The sequence below is a fragment of the Gossypium arboreum genome, chromosome 8 (assembly GCF_025698485.1).
Source record: "Gossypium arboreum isolate Shixiya-1 chromosome 8, ASM2569848v2, whole genome shotgun sequence".
Taxonomy (NCBI): Eukaryota; Viridiplantae; Streptophyta; class Magnoliopsida; order Malvales; family Malvaceae; genus Gossypium; species Gossypium arboreum.
The window spans coordinates 134,848,156-134,867,966 of NC_069077.1; the positions used below are offsets into that span (position 1 = coordinate 134,848,156).

At 31.5% G+C, this 19,811-nt stretch overlaps 1 protein-coding gene across 2 annotated transcripts; it reads left to right on the forward strand.

The window, feature by feature from the left end:
• The first annotated feature begins 6,814 nt into the window (after positions 1-6,814).
• On the forward strand, positions 6,815-19,223 carry LOC108469732 (sterol 3-beta-glucosyltransferase UGT80A2-like). 2 transcript variants are annotated; one of them, XM_017770748.2, is made up of 15 exons: positions 6,816-7,257; positions 9,016-9,197; positions 10,720-10,959; positions 11,734-11,845; positions 12,250-12,420; positions 12,967-13,030; positions 13,204-13,261; positions 13,346-13,523; positions 13,754-13,884; positions 15,773-15,875; positions 15,960-16,036; positions 17,181-17,228; positions 17,391-17,540; positions 18,195-18,370; positions 18,818-19,223. In XM_017770748.2, the coding sequence occupies exons 1-14, from the start codon at positions 7,047-7,049 to the stop codon at positions 18,363-18,365; spliced, it is 1,896 nt and encodes a 631-aa protein (XP_017626237.1). In that variant the 5' UTR covers positions 6,816-7,046; the 3' UTR covers positions 18,366-18,370; positions 18,818-19,223. The 2 variants fall into 2 exon arrangements, with proteins under 2 accessions (XP_017626236.1, XP_017626237.1); XM_017770747.2 differs by having other exon boundaries at positions 6,815-7,257; positions 18,195-19,223.
• The last annotated feature ends 588 nt before the right edge of the window (positions 19,224-19,811 follow it).

Here is a 19,811-nt window from a genome sequence, read left to right on the forward strand (position 1 = left end):
ACTTCCTAAATCTTGACGGAAATCTGTTTCAAAGTTGGCTTCAATGGTGTTTTTTGAGTTGTTTTCTTGAATATTTTATGACGACTTTCTCTCATCTTTTTTTTTTGTCATATATACGTCTTAGACTACCCGAAAAACCTAAAATCACGATTTTTCATTGTTCGGTGTGTAATTCCGTGAAATCGACATGGCCTACCACATGTCCTTGTGGGTCACATGACCATGTGGTTTGGCTGTGTGGAATGGTTCAGCCCATGTGGCTCTTGCAGCTTGCTCTAACGCTCTGGTTTTTGCTCGATTTTCGCTTCTTTTGCTCCCAAGTGCTCTAGTAAGCATTAAAAACCAAATTTAAAGGATTAGGAGCATAAAATTCACTATTAAAATCGAATAATCACCCAAAAATGCATTAAAAATGAGGTTTAAATATGTTACTTTTAGCACTTACCAATAACTCAAAAATGCATTTTTTTACAAATCCTAAACTTGATCAAAACTTACTTATTTCAAGCCAAAACATACATATATCAACCTCCTAAATAACTAACCAATATGTCATAATGGCCCTAATACAGTAACAAGGTTATAACAACATTACAAGTTATTCAACTAAATTGGTACCATTCTATACCATACATTCAATTCAAATATACTAATTAACATGTGTTACCATCACAATTTCATACCAAAACAACCACATTCAAATTAGCCATTCAAAATGCTTCATACATAACTTACCATAAACACATTCAAAATAGGCATACTATATGGACCTTTACATCCTTGTCCAAATTCAACATGTATCTAATCTAGAAACCTAAATACATGCCACATAACCGAAATTAGAATAATTTGAGATTTATCGAGACTGAAGTTGGGTAGTGTGAGCTCTGGGGTGATCCAATTTACCAAGTTCCGTAAAACGTCAACTACAAAAAATAGAAAATGAAACAAAGTAAGCATTACTAATGCTTAGTAAGCTCATAGGTACTTAAACGTTAAACTTACTTCAATTCATAATTAAGCATACTGAAACTACCAATTTAACTAAGTTCTGTCACAACATTTCACATTCATATGGTGAGCATTTCGTATACAATCATATACCTATCAATTCACTCAGTACAATATAATTCAATATCATTTCATCAAATCTGTCAAACATTTACTCAATCCAATCATATGTAATAATTATTTGTTTAAACACATCCATTTCCATTCATAACATAGAATCTGTCAATACATTTCATTTTAAACAACTAGCCGGATGAACCAAATTAATAGATATGGATATGCAAGTAACTACACCACACCAATAGGCACCAAAGTGTTGGACAGTAGGCATCGAAGTGCTAAATAGTAGACATAATAGTGAAAATCAGTTGCATCGAAGTGCGATTCCATATAAGCATGCAACTAAACCTATTGACATGCCAATTGTATCCTATCTTATGTTCATCCGGACACAATTTAACATATCATAACCACCTTTTACAATTCAGTCTTTTCCTCACCTTAGTATACTAAATTGTTTCATTAACAATATAATTACACAATCCAAAATTCATAATTCAAATATATACAATACATTTATACATATAAACCTGCCATATGAACTTACCAAGTAAGATTAGAAACAATTGAAGTGCTAGGGACTAATCTACAATTTTCTCTTTTCTTCGATTATTTACTGGTTGGTTCAATTCTTGATCTATATCGTAATTCATTTCAAATTATCAGTGCTAATTACCTCACAACATTTTATTTAATGCATATGATATCCTATTATTATTTTTCATAATTTTTGTAAAGTTTTACAATTTATTCAATGTAATTCCTAAAACTGGAACAAACATATCTTTCACATTTAAGCACCGTTTTACAATCCCGATTTCAAATACACCTCTATACAGCTCTCAAACACCTATATTTACAGAAATTTCATTCTAATTTCGAAATCATTACACTTTAGTCTCTGTACTCAAAACTAACAAATTTCTCTTTACAAAATAGTTATATTTCATATCTAAGCTTCAAATTCTACCATTTAACATCCAAAAAACTTCAAAAGAATCAATGAAAACTTTTAAAATCTTTGACAATTTTACAATTTAGTACCCAGGTTAGTTGGATTAAGCTACAATGATATTGAAAATATAAAATTTACAAAAAAAACAGACTTAGATTGAACTTACATGCAAAGGCAGAATAATTTGAATGGTTGGAAGCTTTTCTTTCTGTTAACAATGGTGAAAAATCAGTGGAAGGATAATTGGAAAAGATGATAACCTTTAATTTTATGTTTTATCATATTTTATTATTAATTTAATATTATAATTAACATGTTTTCAATTAAAACACACTAACTGTCTATCACTTTCTACAAAGTGGTTAATTTTCCATATAATACCCTATTCAGTTACATTTTAAGTCATTTATCTAATAAAAATCTATAACGATTACAATTTACAATTTTTACGATTTAATTTTTGTACACTAATTAACCACTAAATCAATAAAATTACTATATTAAAATTTAATATAACTATGTAATAGACTAATAAATATTAATAAATGATATTTATTAACTTAATCATTAAAATCAAGATTCCAAAATTACCATTTCTATACTACTAAAAACCAACTATTATGCTAACAATTTTTAGAAAAATATATCAAAAACTTAATGGGGAAAGAGGATTCACTATTTATTAGAGGCAAATTCTAGAGTTGTGAAGAATTTGCATGACTTCATCTTCGAGGCAACGTGACATAATTGAAAAAGCAAAGCTCAGTTCTTTCTCTATAAAACAAAGAATAATTTAGTCTTCCAATTTCTCTATTTAACTATGATTTTGAGATTAGAAAATGTTTTTTAAATATATAAAGAAGCACATTAATTATAACAGAACTTGAAAAAAATGTATATAAAACAAAAATGGTGCAAATCAAGATAAAAGTTGCTGCTTGCAATAGATTTATTTATGGGTTAAGTTATTTGTCTAGGCTTAAAGGTTTGCCTAAAATTTATGAAAGTTTTAGTAAAATATTAGGCTCGAAAATTAGGCAAAAAATAAGTCCATTTAAAATATGAGTCGGGCTCGAGTTTGAACATTCAAGGCCCAAGCCTGACCAGAACCGAGTTGTTTTTAAGTTTATAATATTTTATATTATGTAATTTATAACAATTTTATAAAAATAAACTTATATTAAATATATAATACTACTCTAATATAAACATTGTTAAGATGTCTATATAAAAAATTCAATAAAAAATTATTAAATATTAAAATAAAATAATAAAATAATTATAATTTTTTCAAATAATTATATGGACAAACCTAAAATGGGTTTAAGTTCGCCATTTATAAATATGAACCAGTTTGGGAAAAATTTTAGGCATATATTTTAGACCATGCTAGGCTTGGGCAAGCATAAAACATGTTAATATCATACTTAAGTCTGACTTGATTCAACCCATGAGCACTTTGATTAAATTTTTTGAACCATCTATTAAAATTCAATTTGGGTCAGTTCGCTTTTGGTTTTTTCATATTAATTTTTTGTTTAAGATTTTTAGACTTATTTTTGACAAAATAAACTTTGCTTCATAACTTTTAAATATTATTTGATAAAATTTTAAAGTTCTTTTCATAAATATTTCTAAAAAGCAATAAATTTTCAAGAATATTTAAATTATTTTCACCATTTTAAATATAAAATATTTATTTCTATTTAATAAAAATAAAATTAATTGTATATTAATAAAAATATAATTTAATTTAGTTTCGAGAATCACAATTTTAACATTACATTTCATAAATTATCCAAACACAATTTTTAAACTTATACTTGATAAACCGTCCAAATACTTCGGTTGAATTGATTTTCAAATTGAGCCATTAAAACTCTTTCACTTATAAGAATATTTGAATATTAATTTTAAATGAAAATAAAATCATATTATTATTATATTTATCAGTGGACCAGTACCAGATTCCTATAGTAAAAGTTTAAACCTACCGTAAGTGACGATTCCACTTCTTTTTTGGTTTTTGATTATTTTTATAAATAAAATTGAGTTTATTATATTTTTAATTTTATTTTATTTATAAACTAAAATCGTAATAAACATTAAATACTTAAATTTTAATATTAAAAATTGTTGTTTTTTAATAAAATTCTTATTAGTATTTTTTATTAGTGGCGCACTATTACGTTGCTAAAGTAAAAGGCAAAAGGCCTAAAGAGAGAATATTTTTCTACTTTTGATATTTTATGTCCTTTTTATGTTAAAGTATTTCTTTTTTGTTCTGAACAACTTTAATTTGCAACTAATCAAAATTTTACTAGGAAATAAATTCATTGAAATATAATAGTATAAATATATAAAGATTCTAGTATTAATCTCCGTATTTTAAAAAAATTAGATTTAGTCTCTATACTTTTTAAATTTTCAAATTTTAATCATCGTCAAACGATAATTGTTTAATTCATTAAGTTATACTTTTTTCAAAATTTGATGTCGCAAATATATTATCATATGCAGGGGCGTAGCTAGGGGGAGGTCCCGTCCCCTTTAAAATGAAAAAATTTTTCATTTAAGCCCTTTAATTTTTTTTAAATTTTAAATTAGTAAATGTAAAATTACACTTTTCTCTCTAAAAATGATGAAAATTTGATTTAATACTTTAAAAAAATTATAAAGATATAGGCTATTAAAATAGTGAAATTGCATTTTTACTATCGTAAAAATAACAATTTAATTTTGGCCCCTTAAAAATATTTTCAATCTTCGCCTTTGATCATATGTGTAATGCTATGTCAGCTTATTATTTTCACATAATACTCACTAAAAATTTAAGCTAATGGATTAATGACTGCCATTTCCAACAATATTGAAAACTCAAAATTCAAAAAGTTTAGGGATTTAGAATGATCTAATTGGAGAATATAAACTAATCCTATAACTATACACATGGTACATGACTAGTAATTGAATTTAACTGCTACTATTTGATTCAGTACTAAAATTTCGAAATTCAAAAAAAGTATAAGGATTAAAATTGACCAATTAAAAAGAACAAGGGTTAAATTTGATCAAATAAAGTATGTAGACTAAATCCATAACTTCTGAAAGTATAGGGCTAGTAGCATAGTTTAACCTAAACTTTATTAACGAATTTAATACATAAATAAAATATTTCAAGTATAATTTAGTACAATAAATTATATATATACGAGTTATAATTCTTTCATGTTATTTGTTAGATAAACTATTTTTATAAAATACACACGATTTTTATACAATTACAAGATATTTCATGCATTTGTGTGGTGAATGTGTATTTCATCATATTATAAAATTACAATCGTGTTTAAATTATTTTATAAATTTTGATAATTTATAGTTATATAATTTAAAAATTCAATATTCATGCTAATTTTGTGTTTTATTTATATTGATATAAAATATTTGATTGGGTTGATGTCATAAATTAACTGAAAATTAACTCAATTTGAAATGTTTAAAAGTTATTGAAAAGAACAACAAATATTGTTGCCAAGGGTGAAGCTAGAAAATTTTTTAAAGCAATGAAATTAAATTGTAATTTTACGATAGTAAAAATATAAATTTACTATTTTAATAGCCTATATTTTTATAATTTTTAAAAGATTAAATTAATTTTTATTATTTTTAAAGGACTAAAATTTTTATTAATTTAAAATTTTAAAACTTTAAAAACTTAATTGGAATATTTTCCATTTTGTCAGCCGGCGTCTGCTGTTGCAAGAATATTTATGTTTTCTTTTTAATAATTTATATAAAATCTTTAAAAAGCTACTTAAATATACAATACGAGAAAAAGGTATGACTAAGGGCAGCCATAAGTTTTGGCTGTCTTAATTAAATGAGGTAATAACAATTTTAGTCTCTTTCAATTATAAAGTATTCAATTTAAGTCATTTTTAAATAATTTTTTCACCTTTATCCTTCCAAACTTTTAAATTTTATTTCAATCACAATACCAAAATTCCGTTTTCTTCATTGATACCAAGATTTGAACCTTAGATAAATTATAAAAAATATAAAATTTGTTTCAACTACTGATTCAATCTTTTTTAGTTTAATCTAATTGATTCGTATCAATTCATCTATCAATCAATTTTTTGTCACTCTTTAAGTTGATATCCTGATTTATTCTAGATCGAACTAGTTTGGTTCGGTTCAAACAAGAAAGCTCAATAACTACTCCAAGGTAGCGGTGGTAATAGTTCGGTTTGATTAAATTTTTTGAATCATCTATCATATTTCGGGTCAATCGGTTCAGCTTATTAGTTCGAATTTTTAGATTTAAACAAAATGATCTTTGTTTTATAGCTTTTAAATATTATTTAAAAATATTTTTTAAAAATTCATAAATATTTCTAAAATAATAAATTTTCAAGAAGTTTTAAATTTTTTCATTTTAAATATATTTTTATTATAATAATTAAAATTAATTATAAATTAAATAAAAATGAAATTTAATTCAATTTTCGAATAACCATAATTTATTTACATATTATAAAATGTTCAAATACAGTAGTTTGAGTCGATTTTTGATTTTTCTTGCTCAGAATTTCAAAGAGTTGTTAAATATTTAAATTTAATGATAAATATATTTTCTATAATTTTTATCCACATATAAGCTGGTTTTTAAAAATTTCTATTATTTTTGTTGGTATTTCATTTAATATTATCGGACAGGATTTGACCGAAATATCCCTACAGAGTTCAGACAGGCGGGTTGCTTACGTGTCGTCTGATGAGGAAGCCCCGCAACCAAATATTTCTGGTTTTGCAGACCCATGCCCTACGCTTTCGATAGTGCTCTCTCTCCATATATATAGGTTTCCAGAAAAAATATTTATGCGAGAAAGGAGATTCTCGGCATCCAAGCGCTTCTCAGACCAGGAGATACACTTTTGTTCTACGAATTGGAGTAGATCTGGAGAACGAGCAAGGAGTTTTCCACGTTGCTCGAGTGAGTTCTCCGGATTCGGTGATGGTGCCGTCGCCGGAGCATCGCCGGAACTCGTCCTTCGCCTCTTCATCTTCTTCTTCCGTGGAGGTTCCAGTGAAAAGTGAGCAAGAAATATGTATCGATGCTAAACAGATGGATAGTAGCAGAGATTCCCTGGAAGCCGCTAGTGGCGATGATTCTCGCGCTGGAGTTGATCGCAGTGCAATGAACAACGGTGGCGCCGAGTCGTCCGGTGCGTTAAGTTCTCTTCATGAACTTCGTTCCGCTTTAGCAATAGGATTCAAAATCCGAGCGTTTTGTTGCACAGTTTGTTTCTGGACTTCCTCAAATTACCTTTGGTCAATTTTAACTGAAATTTAGACCTGATTTTGACTTCCTCAAATTTATTGTTCTCTTATCTTTGAATTTTTATGTTCGGCGTTCTACTTGCCTAATGCCTTTCTCGGACCTTTCATTTCATTTTTGTTAAATTTGATAGTGTATTTTGCTTTTCATTGAGTTGTATTATCTGGAAGAACAGTTCATTGCTGGCTTATGCACTAAAAGATTTAAAATTGAAGTTTATATTGGATCTTTCCTCGGGAAAATAATAGTGACTTGTGTATAGAAAAGTACATCAGGGATATGCGTTATGCCTGACCGTTGACAGGAGAGAAGTAAAAGGGTAAGAAAAGAAAGGGGAAAGGGTGTGGGAACTAGGAACAAGACGAGAAAGTTTATAGGAAGGAAATAAAAGCGAAGGGAAGGATTGAGATTGAATGTCAAATATAATATATTATTTTAATGATGTAAAATTTGTATTTTCATTCCTCTGTATTTGTGACGGATTAGATGTTCTAAGCATGGATTGAGGAAGAACACTGCCTTTCACCCGTCTTATTTTCCAAACTTAACTTGTAAATGATAAACCCAATTATCTTGTATCGTTCTTCTTTTCCTTTTCTATTTCCTTCTATTTTAGAAGTTTGCTTTCCTTTATATGGTGAACAACATTAGTCTTGCAGTTAGACTGTACTTCCTGTTATGCAATGGATAAAAAGGAAAGCAAGTGTATTGTCAGTTTGTCACATCTGTTGCTTCATCCACATATCTGACTGGGGTATTGTTAGTAAAAAAGGAGGAGGAATTTTTGGTGATGTTTAGGTAATAAAAAGAATTGACTTTTCTATTGGATGTTTTAAATAGTCTAACTGTCAAGGACTTTTGATGGTGGCTACATCATGTAGGTCTGCCTTCATGCAAGTTTGGCTAATAGGCGTGATATCAATATTTTTTGGAGTGCCAATTTGAGATCCTGGTACTCATTTGGTGTGGCTTATTCAATAGAATCAGCTATAAAGTATGCGTTGATATCAGGTCTATTTTAGCTAAGTTTGAAGGTGATAGCAAGGTGTCAAGGTGGAGGTAAGTTAAATTTAAGACCAAGCACCTTTGTAGTTCCTTTAGAACATCTATCATTTTGGAAGATAAGAGTTCCTTTTATAGATTGGAACTCCAATGCTGATGGATATCCACATAGACACATAAAAATACACAGACAAGCACAAATGTGGATGGGTTGATATTTATGCTTCTGTTATTTATGTTCAATTTGAGAAAATGCTGCCATCAGTTAAAAATTCCGTGTTAATGAAGTTAGAAGAAACTTTTTTACTTTAGGTTACATAGAACAGATGTTCAAATGCTTCAATGTCGTTGAAACCTGAATAGGTTCGGTACATGTGAGAATTGCTGGATAAAATGTCAAAAAATGTATTTTCCCCCATTTTCCGTTTGGATATAGCAGTATACAAGGAGTTGAGTGCCTATAGTTGGTAGAATCAAGGTTAGCGGAAAACTATAGTTGGGAAAGTTTTGCAATTTCTGTTGAGGGGGCCTTATTCCTGCTTCTAAGCTTTCAGAGGAATAATACTGTAACTGAGCTTTTCTTTATTTTCTCTTTGTTATATAGAGGCTTAAATTTCTTATATATATTTCTTACTACATTCAGGCACTATTCGTAGAAGTTACTCAGAGGTTGGAACATCGCCTGTGGGTATTTCAAACATTGAAAAATTGGATTCAAGTCAGCGTAAACTGGAAATTCCAAAAAATGAAGCGCAAAGGCATCGGAACATACTTGCTGAAGAGGCAGCTCAGATTTTTGACAATAATCTACCTGCCCAACAGAAGGTATTAAGTTCTCTGGATGAATCACCTGTATGATTTCCTAATGTCTCAATTTATATTTATAAAACAAAAAATAACTCTTTGCTGCATGAGTGTTATTTTAGTTTTAGATATTTTTGGAGAATGATTCCATTATATTGATTATTCTAAGTGAAGAACATTTAAATACCAAAATGCATATAAGTTCTTGATAGAAACATTAAATAACTAATGGTTGAACTTGAAGAGGAATGTTTAAATTGTTTTCTTCTAGATGGATGATTGCTTAAGGATTTTGAATCACAAATAGTGCTAAATTGCATTCCTCTAGTATATGATGTTGTATTTGTAAGCATGAATACGTGACATATAGTGCTCAATATGCTGGAATTTTTTTAAAAATCATTTCAAGCACCTGACAGTCGTGGGATGGATATGCTGATGACATGATAGAAACAGTCCCATCATTTACCAAAAGAATAAGATTCCCTGTTACACAAGAAGGGAGAAATTGCCATCCTTGTCAACATCAACACTATCTAAATCGCGATTTAGTTTGGGTTGGTGTGCGCAAGGATTGTTTCAACATTAAAAGGGAGACAACAGAGAGAGACTGAAAATGATGTGATGGAGTGCTTCTTGTATTCTATCATCTGATAAAAGTGGACTGCACCTTTGAAGGAGCAGAAAAGTATGACTTAATGTAGTAGTTGAGTTGGAAGTAGGTTTTAAAACCGGGCCATGTCAAGCAGGCATCTGGTTAGTTTGAAGGATTTCATCATTAATGTCTATTGACAAGAATAAAAGATGCCTCAGTTTCTTTAACGCACAAACACCTTGTCTTGCTTGCATCCTAAGCTTTTGAGAAATTTTGTGTACGTTAGCTAATTCTTACTTAACCATCCCTCCCAGTGGGGCTGCGGTTGTGTCTCTTCCTATAGTTGGTGGAAAGGGCACGTAGTCTAGTTGTGTTGCAGTACTGCTTGTGTGACCATCGCTAATTGTTGATTTTCTCAAACTATAGAGTAGGGTTTTCACTTGTTCTTGCATTTGGAGACTCATTAACTGGAGGTAGTGGTTTATATGGTTCTTCAGATCGGCACATCCACCAAGGATTTCATAGAAGCTCGCACTGTGGTAGGCTTTGATGCCAACTTGTTAAGAATACGTGAATATTATTATGTCTCTGGACGATTGATGGGGAAGTCGAAATCAATTGCCTTCCCTTTATCTCAGTTCCTAGATCGACTGTGATTGATAGCTCAGCTTGTCAAAGGGAGACCAAAACCTTAGGACTTGTTGGAGCGTAGGGTTTTTTGACCGAAATTCTGCTTAGGTTTTATTAAATAGAGAATACAATAATTAAATAAATTCCTACCAAACACAGCTTCTTTTATTTTAAGTCCTGCCTAACTTCTCCCAAGAGTCCTATGTCCACAGCAGTATTCTTACATGTTGCTTGATGAGTGGTTTATTGATTACTGTGACAGCTTGATTACTTGAGGTGCACAACTGACAATGCTATAAATCTTATAAATCCGTGCAGCTTAACTTGTTGAACAGAATAGCTACTGTGAAAGATGATGGGACTGTGGAGTTTGAGGTCCCTGGAGATGTTGAACCCCATGCTCTTGGTGGTGGACAGAGAGACGTATATACTGAAGTTGCTGAAGAAGAGTCACTTGAAACGGAACTTCAGTATATTCCTCCGTTGCAAATAGTGATGCTTATAGTTGGCACACGTGGAGATGTGCAGCCATTTATTGCGATTGGAAAACGTCTCCAGGTTAGGAATATTTTGTTTTTATGTGTTTCATTTTTGCTATTTAGCTAAACTCTTGGTTTGCTTATAGCCTTTTAACTTTTCTGTAACCTTGTTTGGGCTTCTGTTAACATGCTTGTAAATAAAAAATGGAGCAATTTCAACCAAAATTACTATGTTGAAATTTGAGGACTCAATTATTGCTCTTGTTTGTTTTAATTATATCTTTCTCTATTTATATATTAAAATCGAATTCTCTATATTTAAGATTGAGCCAGGGATTGCTTCTTTCTACTCACATTGACTTAGGGTAAACTAGATTAAAAAATCTGTTATAGTCCATAGAAAACAGGCTCTTTATGAGCAGTTTACTTATAGACTGGAAGTGTTGCACTTGGTGATGATCATTTAGGTAGTTTGCTGGCTTGATCAGGATCAAAGTGCTGCTTGCTGGGATCAGTATCATTACTTGTGAAATGGAGAGTGTTGGATGATTTTCTTTCTTTGTCAGTGTCTTAATTGCTCTGAATTAGTTTTGTCTTTTATATTAAAAATGAGATATTTAAAGGTTTTGGAGCCTTTTTTCTTAGGGTTTAGTGCAAAAGATGGTTTTTATGCAGTACCAGTTTTTCAGTTTTTCTAATAGTTATATGTTCCTTTGAAACCTTGTTGGCAACTACATGGATACTGCATTGCACCAAAAAAAAAAAAAAAAAAAGGAAGTGAAACAATTTTATGGTCACGCAGGATTATTGTTTGTTTAAAATGTTACCATTCAAAAGGATGTTTTGCATGCAGGACTATGGTCATCGTGTAAGGCTGGCAACTCATTCAAATTTCAAAGACTTTGTGCTGACTGCCGGACTTGAGTTCTATCCATTAGGCGGAGATCCTAAAGTTCTTGCTGGTTGTATGTACCTAACACATTATTTGATGATTTTCTGGTGCAATCTTCTAGGGATTCTGATTAGATTGTTTTGAGATGGTTCCTATATGTAATTAAAGTTAGTGCCTTGCTAAGCATTTAACACATAAATAACTGCAAGACATTTTTCATCCGTTTTTGCAGCAGTAGCACTGATTACTGAACCTTCTTGTTATTTGTAAGTTTGTCAATAACAAAGCTTCATATAAACTATGTAGGTGTTAAGTTACTTTTCAAAAAAAAGAATAATGTAGATGTTAAGTTGAAGATGTTCAGTATGCTCGAAGCAATATATGAATGAAATTGAATGTGATTAGTTGTTAAAAGTTCGGATGTCCTGCAGGGCTTCTTAATGATTTCCTTTTCCTTCAATTTTTTTCCCTGAGCAGATATGGTTAAAAATAAAGGCTTCTTGCCATCAGGGCCTTCTGAGATTCCTATTCAAAGAAACCAAATAAAGGAAATCATCTACTCTTTGCTTCCAGCTTGCAAAGATCCTGACCCTGATTCTGCTATCCCTTTTAAGGCAGATGCAATCATTGCAAACCCTCCAGCATATGGTTAGATGTTACTACTTCTCAAGTTATAATGGTGTTCTCTCTTCATATATGGCCATATATTCTTGAATGGACATGTACTCTTGCTTAAGTATGCATTTATGGATCTGAATAATGGAGATATTGTGGTTTTCTAAGACTTGTTGTTCTGGTTTCTACTTATTATGGATCTTTGCATTTATTTACGATACATACAATATGTAAAGGGCTTTTGGCAGTATAGATTATCATATTTAGATTTTTTCTTTTAGCACCCTGCTTTTAGCATCCTGGTGTAGTGAAAGTTTATGCATAAATCATAGCCGTGATGTGGAACAAGTAGATTCCTAATGACTTTTCGAAAAAAAAAAGAAGAAGGTAAATATCTAATGAAGCCTCCCAGTTGTCTATATTCAAGAAAAGATTCTGGTGGGAGAATGTGAAGATTTCTCTTAATGTACTGTTTATTCTTGCAGTTATGCATTGTAAATTGTTTCTGGAATATTAGTTTTATTCATGTTCAATATATTGGTTAAATATTCTGATAGAAACTTTGTCAATGCTGTTTAGGACATACCCATGTGGCAGAGGCATTGAAAGTACCAATTCATATATTTTTCACGATGCCATGGACGTAAGTCTTGTCTGGGTAATATTATCTATAGCTAAGCTAGATGTTGCTTTAACATCTCCAAAGCTAGCAGTTTACAATTGCCATTTCTTGTTTTGTATCAGTCTGTTGTTCTATTACATGGTTTAATGGGCACTCTTAGACTGCTTTGCACAATCCATTATTGTTTCCTCCAGGCCAACAAGTGAGTTTCCACACCCTTTGTCCCGTGTGAAGCAACCTGCTGGATATCGAGTGAGCTCTACAAAGTATATTCATATGTATCATTTTATTCTTTTGTTCTCCTTTTCTTATCTTGTTTGTTTGTGTTTGCTGCAGCTTTCTTATCAAATTGTTGATTCAATGATTTGGCTCGGGATACGGGACATGATAAATGATCTTAGAAAGAAAAAGCTGAAGCTGCGACCAGTCACATATTTGAGTGGTTCCCAAGGCTCTGATTCTGATGTGCCACATGGATATATATGGAGTCCTCACCTTGTTCCTAAGCCTAAAGGTAGTGGTTGGTATAAGTCTACTTGTAGTGTGCAAAACTCAAACAGAATTAACTCTGGGTTTTTAATAATCTTGGAGTTAATTTTATTTCATTTTTCAGTTCATGTTCTCTCGATTTATGTATTAAAGCAGGAGGATGTCTTTTTAGAAGAAACAATATATTCTTATGACCATACATGCTAGCAAGAATTTCTCAAACAGAAGGATTACACTTTCATTTTTCTCCTTCAGATTGGGGACCTAAGATTGACGTGGTAGGCTTTTGCTTTCTTGATCTTGCAACAAATTATGAACCTCCTGAATCACTCGTAAAGTGGCTTGAAGCTGGTCCAAAGCCTATTTATATTGGATTTGGTAGCCTTGTGAGTTTGATTTCTTTTCTCATTATCATTTGCTATATTCTGCTGTAGTTTGTGAGTTAGTTTTCCCTATTAAGTAGCAGATATTAATAGCAGTAGCTACTTGAGAATTTAAGGTTTTCTTTGCATTGTGAGTTGTGAGCTCCAACTATAAGTGTGATATTATTTATTAATATAAATCCCAAAACATTTTTGAGTATATAATGAATGGTTACTAGTCAAATTGGTTTCCCTGTCTAGGGTTTCTCTCTCTCTCTCTCTCTTTCTCTCATATTTTATGTTTACAATAAGTTGAGACCCTTGTTGTGTGGAGGGCATGGTCCACAATTACTAGCTTGGAGACATGCTGTTAATCTATATATTTCGTTCTTAATTATCAGTGCCCTTCTAGTGCTACCATATAAAACTTATATGGAACTGTAATGGAAAATGCCTGAATTTATTTCCAGAAACAATAGAAGTTGGTGGTCTGTGGAGGTACCTTACTGTGAAAAATATTTTCGGATAAAATTTCAAAGGATCAAAATGTGTTTTACTTATGATGTGCTTAGTAAACCTAATCTGCAAAGAACAAAATGATTGCTCATTTTATACAATAAAAACATATTGGGGACCACTAATTACATGAAATCTAGGATTTATCTAAGGGGTTTTATGTTAGAGTTGAAATACAATGCTAGCTGGCCTTGGGCAAAGATTACATATTAAGTTTGGTCTCTAGAGATGGGTTCCTCTCCTTTTACTGGTTAATATATCTATCAAGATATTAAGTAACATGTTGTCATGGTGAGATAGATTAAGAATTTTAGGTTGCATAAATTTTTTCACAACCGTTTTAATCAAAGCTAAGGACTTGGTTTTCAATGTTGATTAAATTGTTAAGGAGTTTTTGGCTTTACAAAAGCATTTCTCTTGAAATCTAAACCTTAAATCTACCGTGCTTGGTCATTTCCTGCTTGTTTTCTTTTTCTATCTTCTTCATACAGAAAGGTTTTTTTTTTAATTTCTTATGTTGAGGTTTTCTAAACTGTATTCTTCCAGACATCTGAAGTATGTTAGTTAGGGAAGCTGCTGAAATTCATAAATAGTAGTAGAATTTTGTATCATAACTTATGTACTGAAATTGCCAGCACCTTTATGTTGCAACCAGAAATTGCATTGCTTCTTTGTTTACTGAGTAAGCTATAATGTTGTGAGTCCTAAACATTCATTGACCACCTTGTGTAATCCTTTGAAGTAGCTCTTCTCCGATGAATGTGTCAAAAGTTCCTGACACAACTATATTTTGTTTGTTGTGGGCTGAGATCCAATTTTTTTGAAGTTTTTTGTTTATATTTCTGCTTTAATATGGTTGCTACTTATTCTCATCAATTATACCATTTTGATGGAGCAAAGTAAAATCCTTAGAGCAAGAATACTAGGGTTAAAATAGAAGTAAAATCCTTAGAGCAAGAATACTAGGGTTGAAATAGAAGTAAAATTCTTAGAGCAAGAATACTAGGGTTGAAATAGAAAAGTACGACAGAATTTAGAACCCTTTGTTGGTGTTCCTAGGGAATTGGCATTTTTGTCCATTTTGTTAAGCATAGGATTTGATAAAGATCTGTTTTCCAGCAAGTTTTGTATGACTTATTTGTGTTGCCATTATAAAGCCAAGGCTAATGAATGTGATAAATGACTGCATCATTTGATTCTTTTCCCTCGTTTCGAATAGAGATCCATCACATTGACCCTAAAAATAGATTTTTACCCTAATTATAGTGAATTAATATCACAGTTAAGTTGGTTGGTTGCTCTCGGATACTGTTCTCACTTGTTTGACCTTATTTATGCTTTTTACTTTTTTCTATGTATATGATCTTTTTTGTACTATTCCTTCTACTCATGTCAGCCTGTTCAAGAACCAGAAAAAATGACCCAAATAATTGTCGATGCATTGGAACAAACGGGGCAGAGGGGTATCATTAATAAAGGCTGGGGTGGCCTTGGTAGCTGTAAGTTTTTTTCTTTTTACTTATTATTATTATCCTAGTGCTCCTGTGCAATACTTTCTTAGCTTTTTATCCATTTATTCTCAGTGGCAGAACCCAAGGACTCTGTTTACTTATTGGACAACGTCCCTCATGATTGGCTGTTCTTGCAATGCATGGCTGTGGTGAGTCCATTACTAGAGTACTGCTTTTATGGGGATTCTTTCTCATTATATCTGTTTAGCATCTTTGCTTTTTTTGTTCAACCTGTTTAGCATCTTTATTCATAATCATATTCTATATAGTGGTTATAATGCATGGTTTGACTTCTTTTCACTCAGAATGGGCATGGAATGCTGCTTATAGTAAAAGTTTCTTTGAGAGCTATTGTCGGAATGTTTTCTGTCTTGTATTCCTGTCCTAGTTGTCTGAATTGATTACAAGTTCAACATTGGAAGTTTGCAAAGTTGCAGCCCTCCCCCTTTTCTTGTCTTGTAAAAAGGGAAAAAAGTTTCTAAATATTTTGAAACTACTATCACTTTGGTTAGCTCCTCAAACTTCACATATCAGCTCTTTTCATCATAACATGACTGTTATTATTTTTGGAAAAACACTTTTCTTTTTCGTGATGGACGCCAGCTGAGGCAACCTTTTTTCATCCTAGAGGAAATGTGTGCAAAGATTAGGGTTTCTGGGTGAGGTCAAATTGGTGGTGTTTAATAAATTTTTTTAAGAACTTTGAACAAATATCTGCCTATACTTTACACTTTTAGATATTTTGGTGGTATTTAAATACATTGATGGATATCTAAGGTATGGTGGGTGCTCAATAACATAATGGTATGTCAACTAAGCTTGGCATTCAAGGGTAGTGCAGGTCATGATACAAGATTAGAGCAGAAGCTGAGTGGTGCTAGTAACACATAATGTAGAAACTAAATTACCGGAGTATAACCTGCTTATGTGTAATATGAGGCTATGCAAGTATTTGATCATGCTGATTAATCAAATTTTTAATTGGATCTCTTACAATTTTTGATGTCGATGTGCTTCTATGTTCATTTTCTTGAAGTACCAACACCTGTCTCTGACATGTATGAGAATATGGAAATGAGGATGTCACCCTTCAAGGATCCTCCAAATACATGGAAAAACTTCAAAAAATTTGAACATATTCGTATGCATATTTATATCTAACATTCGCCCCTAAGTCTGAATAATATAGTGTGATATTACTTTGTTTTTCCCCTTCAAGTTGTTTCCCTCCTCTTTCTCTCCTATTTGGTTTTGAATGGCAAAACCTTATTTTTTTTTTTTCCCTGCTTTCAGGTTCACCATGGTGGTGCTGGAACAACAGCTGCCGGTCTTAAAGCTGCGGTAAGAACAAACATTTACATCTTTGCTGTTAGTTTATCTACTTCTTGTTCCATGACTAGGTGCATACATTGTCTTGTATGTCTGGTTTGATGATGATGTGCGTTTGGTTTCATTTGATGTCCTCTCGTATCTTGATCCATACTTTTTTCACCTCAAATTTAGTGCCCAACGACCATTGTGCCATTTTTTGGTGATCAACCTTTCTGGGGAGATCGAGTGCATGCTAGAGGAGTGGGACCTGCACCAATTCCGATTGATGAATTCTCACTTCCCAAGCTGATTGATGCAATAAAATTCATGCTAGACCCAAAGGTAATTATGAATTTGAGATGCCAAATTTATTTGTTCAATCTACATTTGCTTTGCCATTTTAGATTTTAGCCGTTTAGTCTTGCCCCTTCCTTTTTTTTTTTTAATAATCCATAATCCGTTGGCGGTTTTTCTTTTCATTTTTCTATTGAGTTGAGGGTTACTTTACTTAGGAAATATGCTTGAGATAGGTATGTTTAAGTTGTCCAGGATTTTTTCCATGCTTCTTTGGAAGGTCATATTAGTAAAAGAGACTTTAAAAGAATGAGGACTCCGAGTATTTAGGTTGAGGGGCTGTAGTTAGGATCTATTGCTATCATGTTCTAGTAAAGATCGATTGTAGGGAGTTTCTACAAGCAGCTATACGTTTGTATCTATTTTTGGTTGTTTGTTTGATGCCGAACATCATTTTGGATTTGAGTAACTCAAAAGAGAGTTCAATGTCTCTCTTCTTGATAATACCTATCTCCACCAAGCTGGGATTGTATAAATCAAATTTCAAGAAACATCGAGTTAGATTTCGTTTAAGTGATATAAGTGAACTGAAGCACAGATGAAAACTGATTCAACAATTAATGCCTTGTTTATTTTTAGAAGACAAGGTTAAAAATATATATATTTTAAATTTTCCACAATCTCACTCATGAGATATCTCAGGTTAAAGAGAAAGCTGTTGAACTTGCCAAGGCAATGGAGAATGAGGATGGGGTGAGTGGAGCGGTAAAAGCATTTTTTAAGCATCTTCCTCGCAAGAAGCCAGAACTGGAGCCATCACCGGAGCCACCATCTAGTCTGTTCTCCATTAGTCGGTGTTTTGGTTGTTCGTGAATCTGGTATGCCTGTTTGTTTCTTCTTTTTAAGTTGTTTTAAGTTAAATGTGTTCTGCAGCACTTGTTGCTGTCTTATTACCGAGTCTATCTAAACATCATGAATTCTCATCCCTACTTCCAGAAATCTACTTAAATAACAGTCAAAGCCACATTTTAGCGTACAACATAAATTTGCATTCATCTCAAAGGTTAAAAAAAATAAAGAAAAAGAAAAAAAGAAAAAGCCCTTTATTTTTACTTTTTTTTTTTGAGCTAATTATATTTGCTAAATTATTCGAGTTACCATCATTGGTGCGAAATCTAGAAGTGTAGTGTCATAAAATTACTGTGTCAAACATTCTGTTTTAGAGTCCCCTTCAACGGATTAGATGTGTGTAAACTGTGAATAACACATATAGATGAATTTGGCGGTGAATTATTATTTTTAATTGTGTTATTGGATAATTGCAGGATGGTAAGCTTGTGGTAAAAACGAGTTTCTGTTTAGTCCTCGAAAATAATATCTTAAAGCTTTTGTATGTTCTTCGATAAGGTCTGTTTTACAGAATATTAGGATTATCAATTTCTAATCCCATAGCTTCGTTATAATAATGTAAAGCCCATGTGTTTTTTGCCCCTTGTTCCCGAGGGGAATTGTCTGATTAAGAAATCGGCCTTCCTCTCTTCGAAGGGGTGTGCATAATTTAGTCAAAAATTGAATTAATTTTGGTTAACTAATCCTACTTTTGGTCAGCTTTCGGTATGAGTTCTAAATTTTCTTTTATCAATTATTTAGATATGAAAAAGAAATTTATCAGATGTAAATAACAGTATGCTTATAATCTTTATATTTTTGAAGTTTCTTTTTGTTCTAGAAGTTTAGATTTATTATAGACATCTTTTATTTGGTTGACATCTGAATAATTTAATAGCTAAACGGATTGAGGGTTTAATAAATATATTATAAGGTTTAGTAAAAAAAAAAATTATATAAATAAATTTCATACTTGTTATATTCCGTTGTGGAGTCTATTAACCTAAAAGCTTAATACTAAAAAATTATTTTTAAAAGAGTAATTAAGATTTGATTAATTAATTGGTTTGAATCCAAATGTTCTGCGCGGTAGTAGATTTTGTAATAAGTATTCACATGTCACTATTATTGTTATTTTTTGGATAAGTTTTGTAATCCAATGAAACAGCAAAAGCCGTAAAACTGTCAACACAGACTATTTTGTATGTATAGAAAATAAAATTACCTATTCCAAAATGTTTCAAGCCAAACACAAATTATCTACAGTCTGTTCTTGCCTTGAAAACTTAAGCTAATCATTCCTTTAATGCTTTTAAGAATCTCCTCCTTTTGTTTCTCCCCCGCAAAAGCACTCCCGGTCAATTTTAGAAGGATTGGAGCTTTACCTTTGTGTCTGTTAAAAATCCAACCAAATTCAAGTTGCCAGTTTAA

Excerpts from the sequence above, each read along its gene's own strand:
- LOC108469732 (XM_017770747.2), top strand. The coding sequence starts at position 7,047 with ATGGTGCCGTCGCCGGAGCATCGCCGGAACTCGTCCTTCGCCTCTTCA. Across the intron at positions 7,258-9,015 it reads CGGTGGCGCCGAGTCGTCCG|GCACTATTCGTAGAAGTTAC; the intron begins GTGCGTTAAGTT and ends TACTACATTCAG. Across the intron at positions 13,031-13,203 it reads TTTTTCACGATGCCATGGAC|GCCAACAAGTGAGTTTCCAC; the intron begins GTAAGTCTTGTC and ends TGTTTCCTCCAG.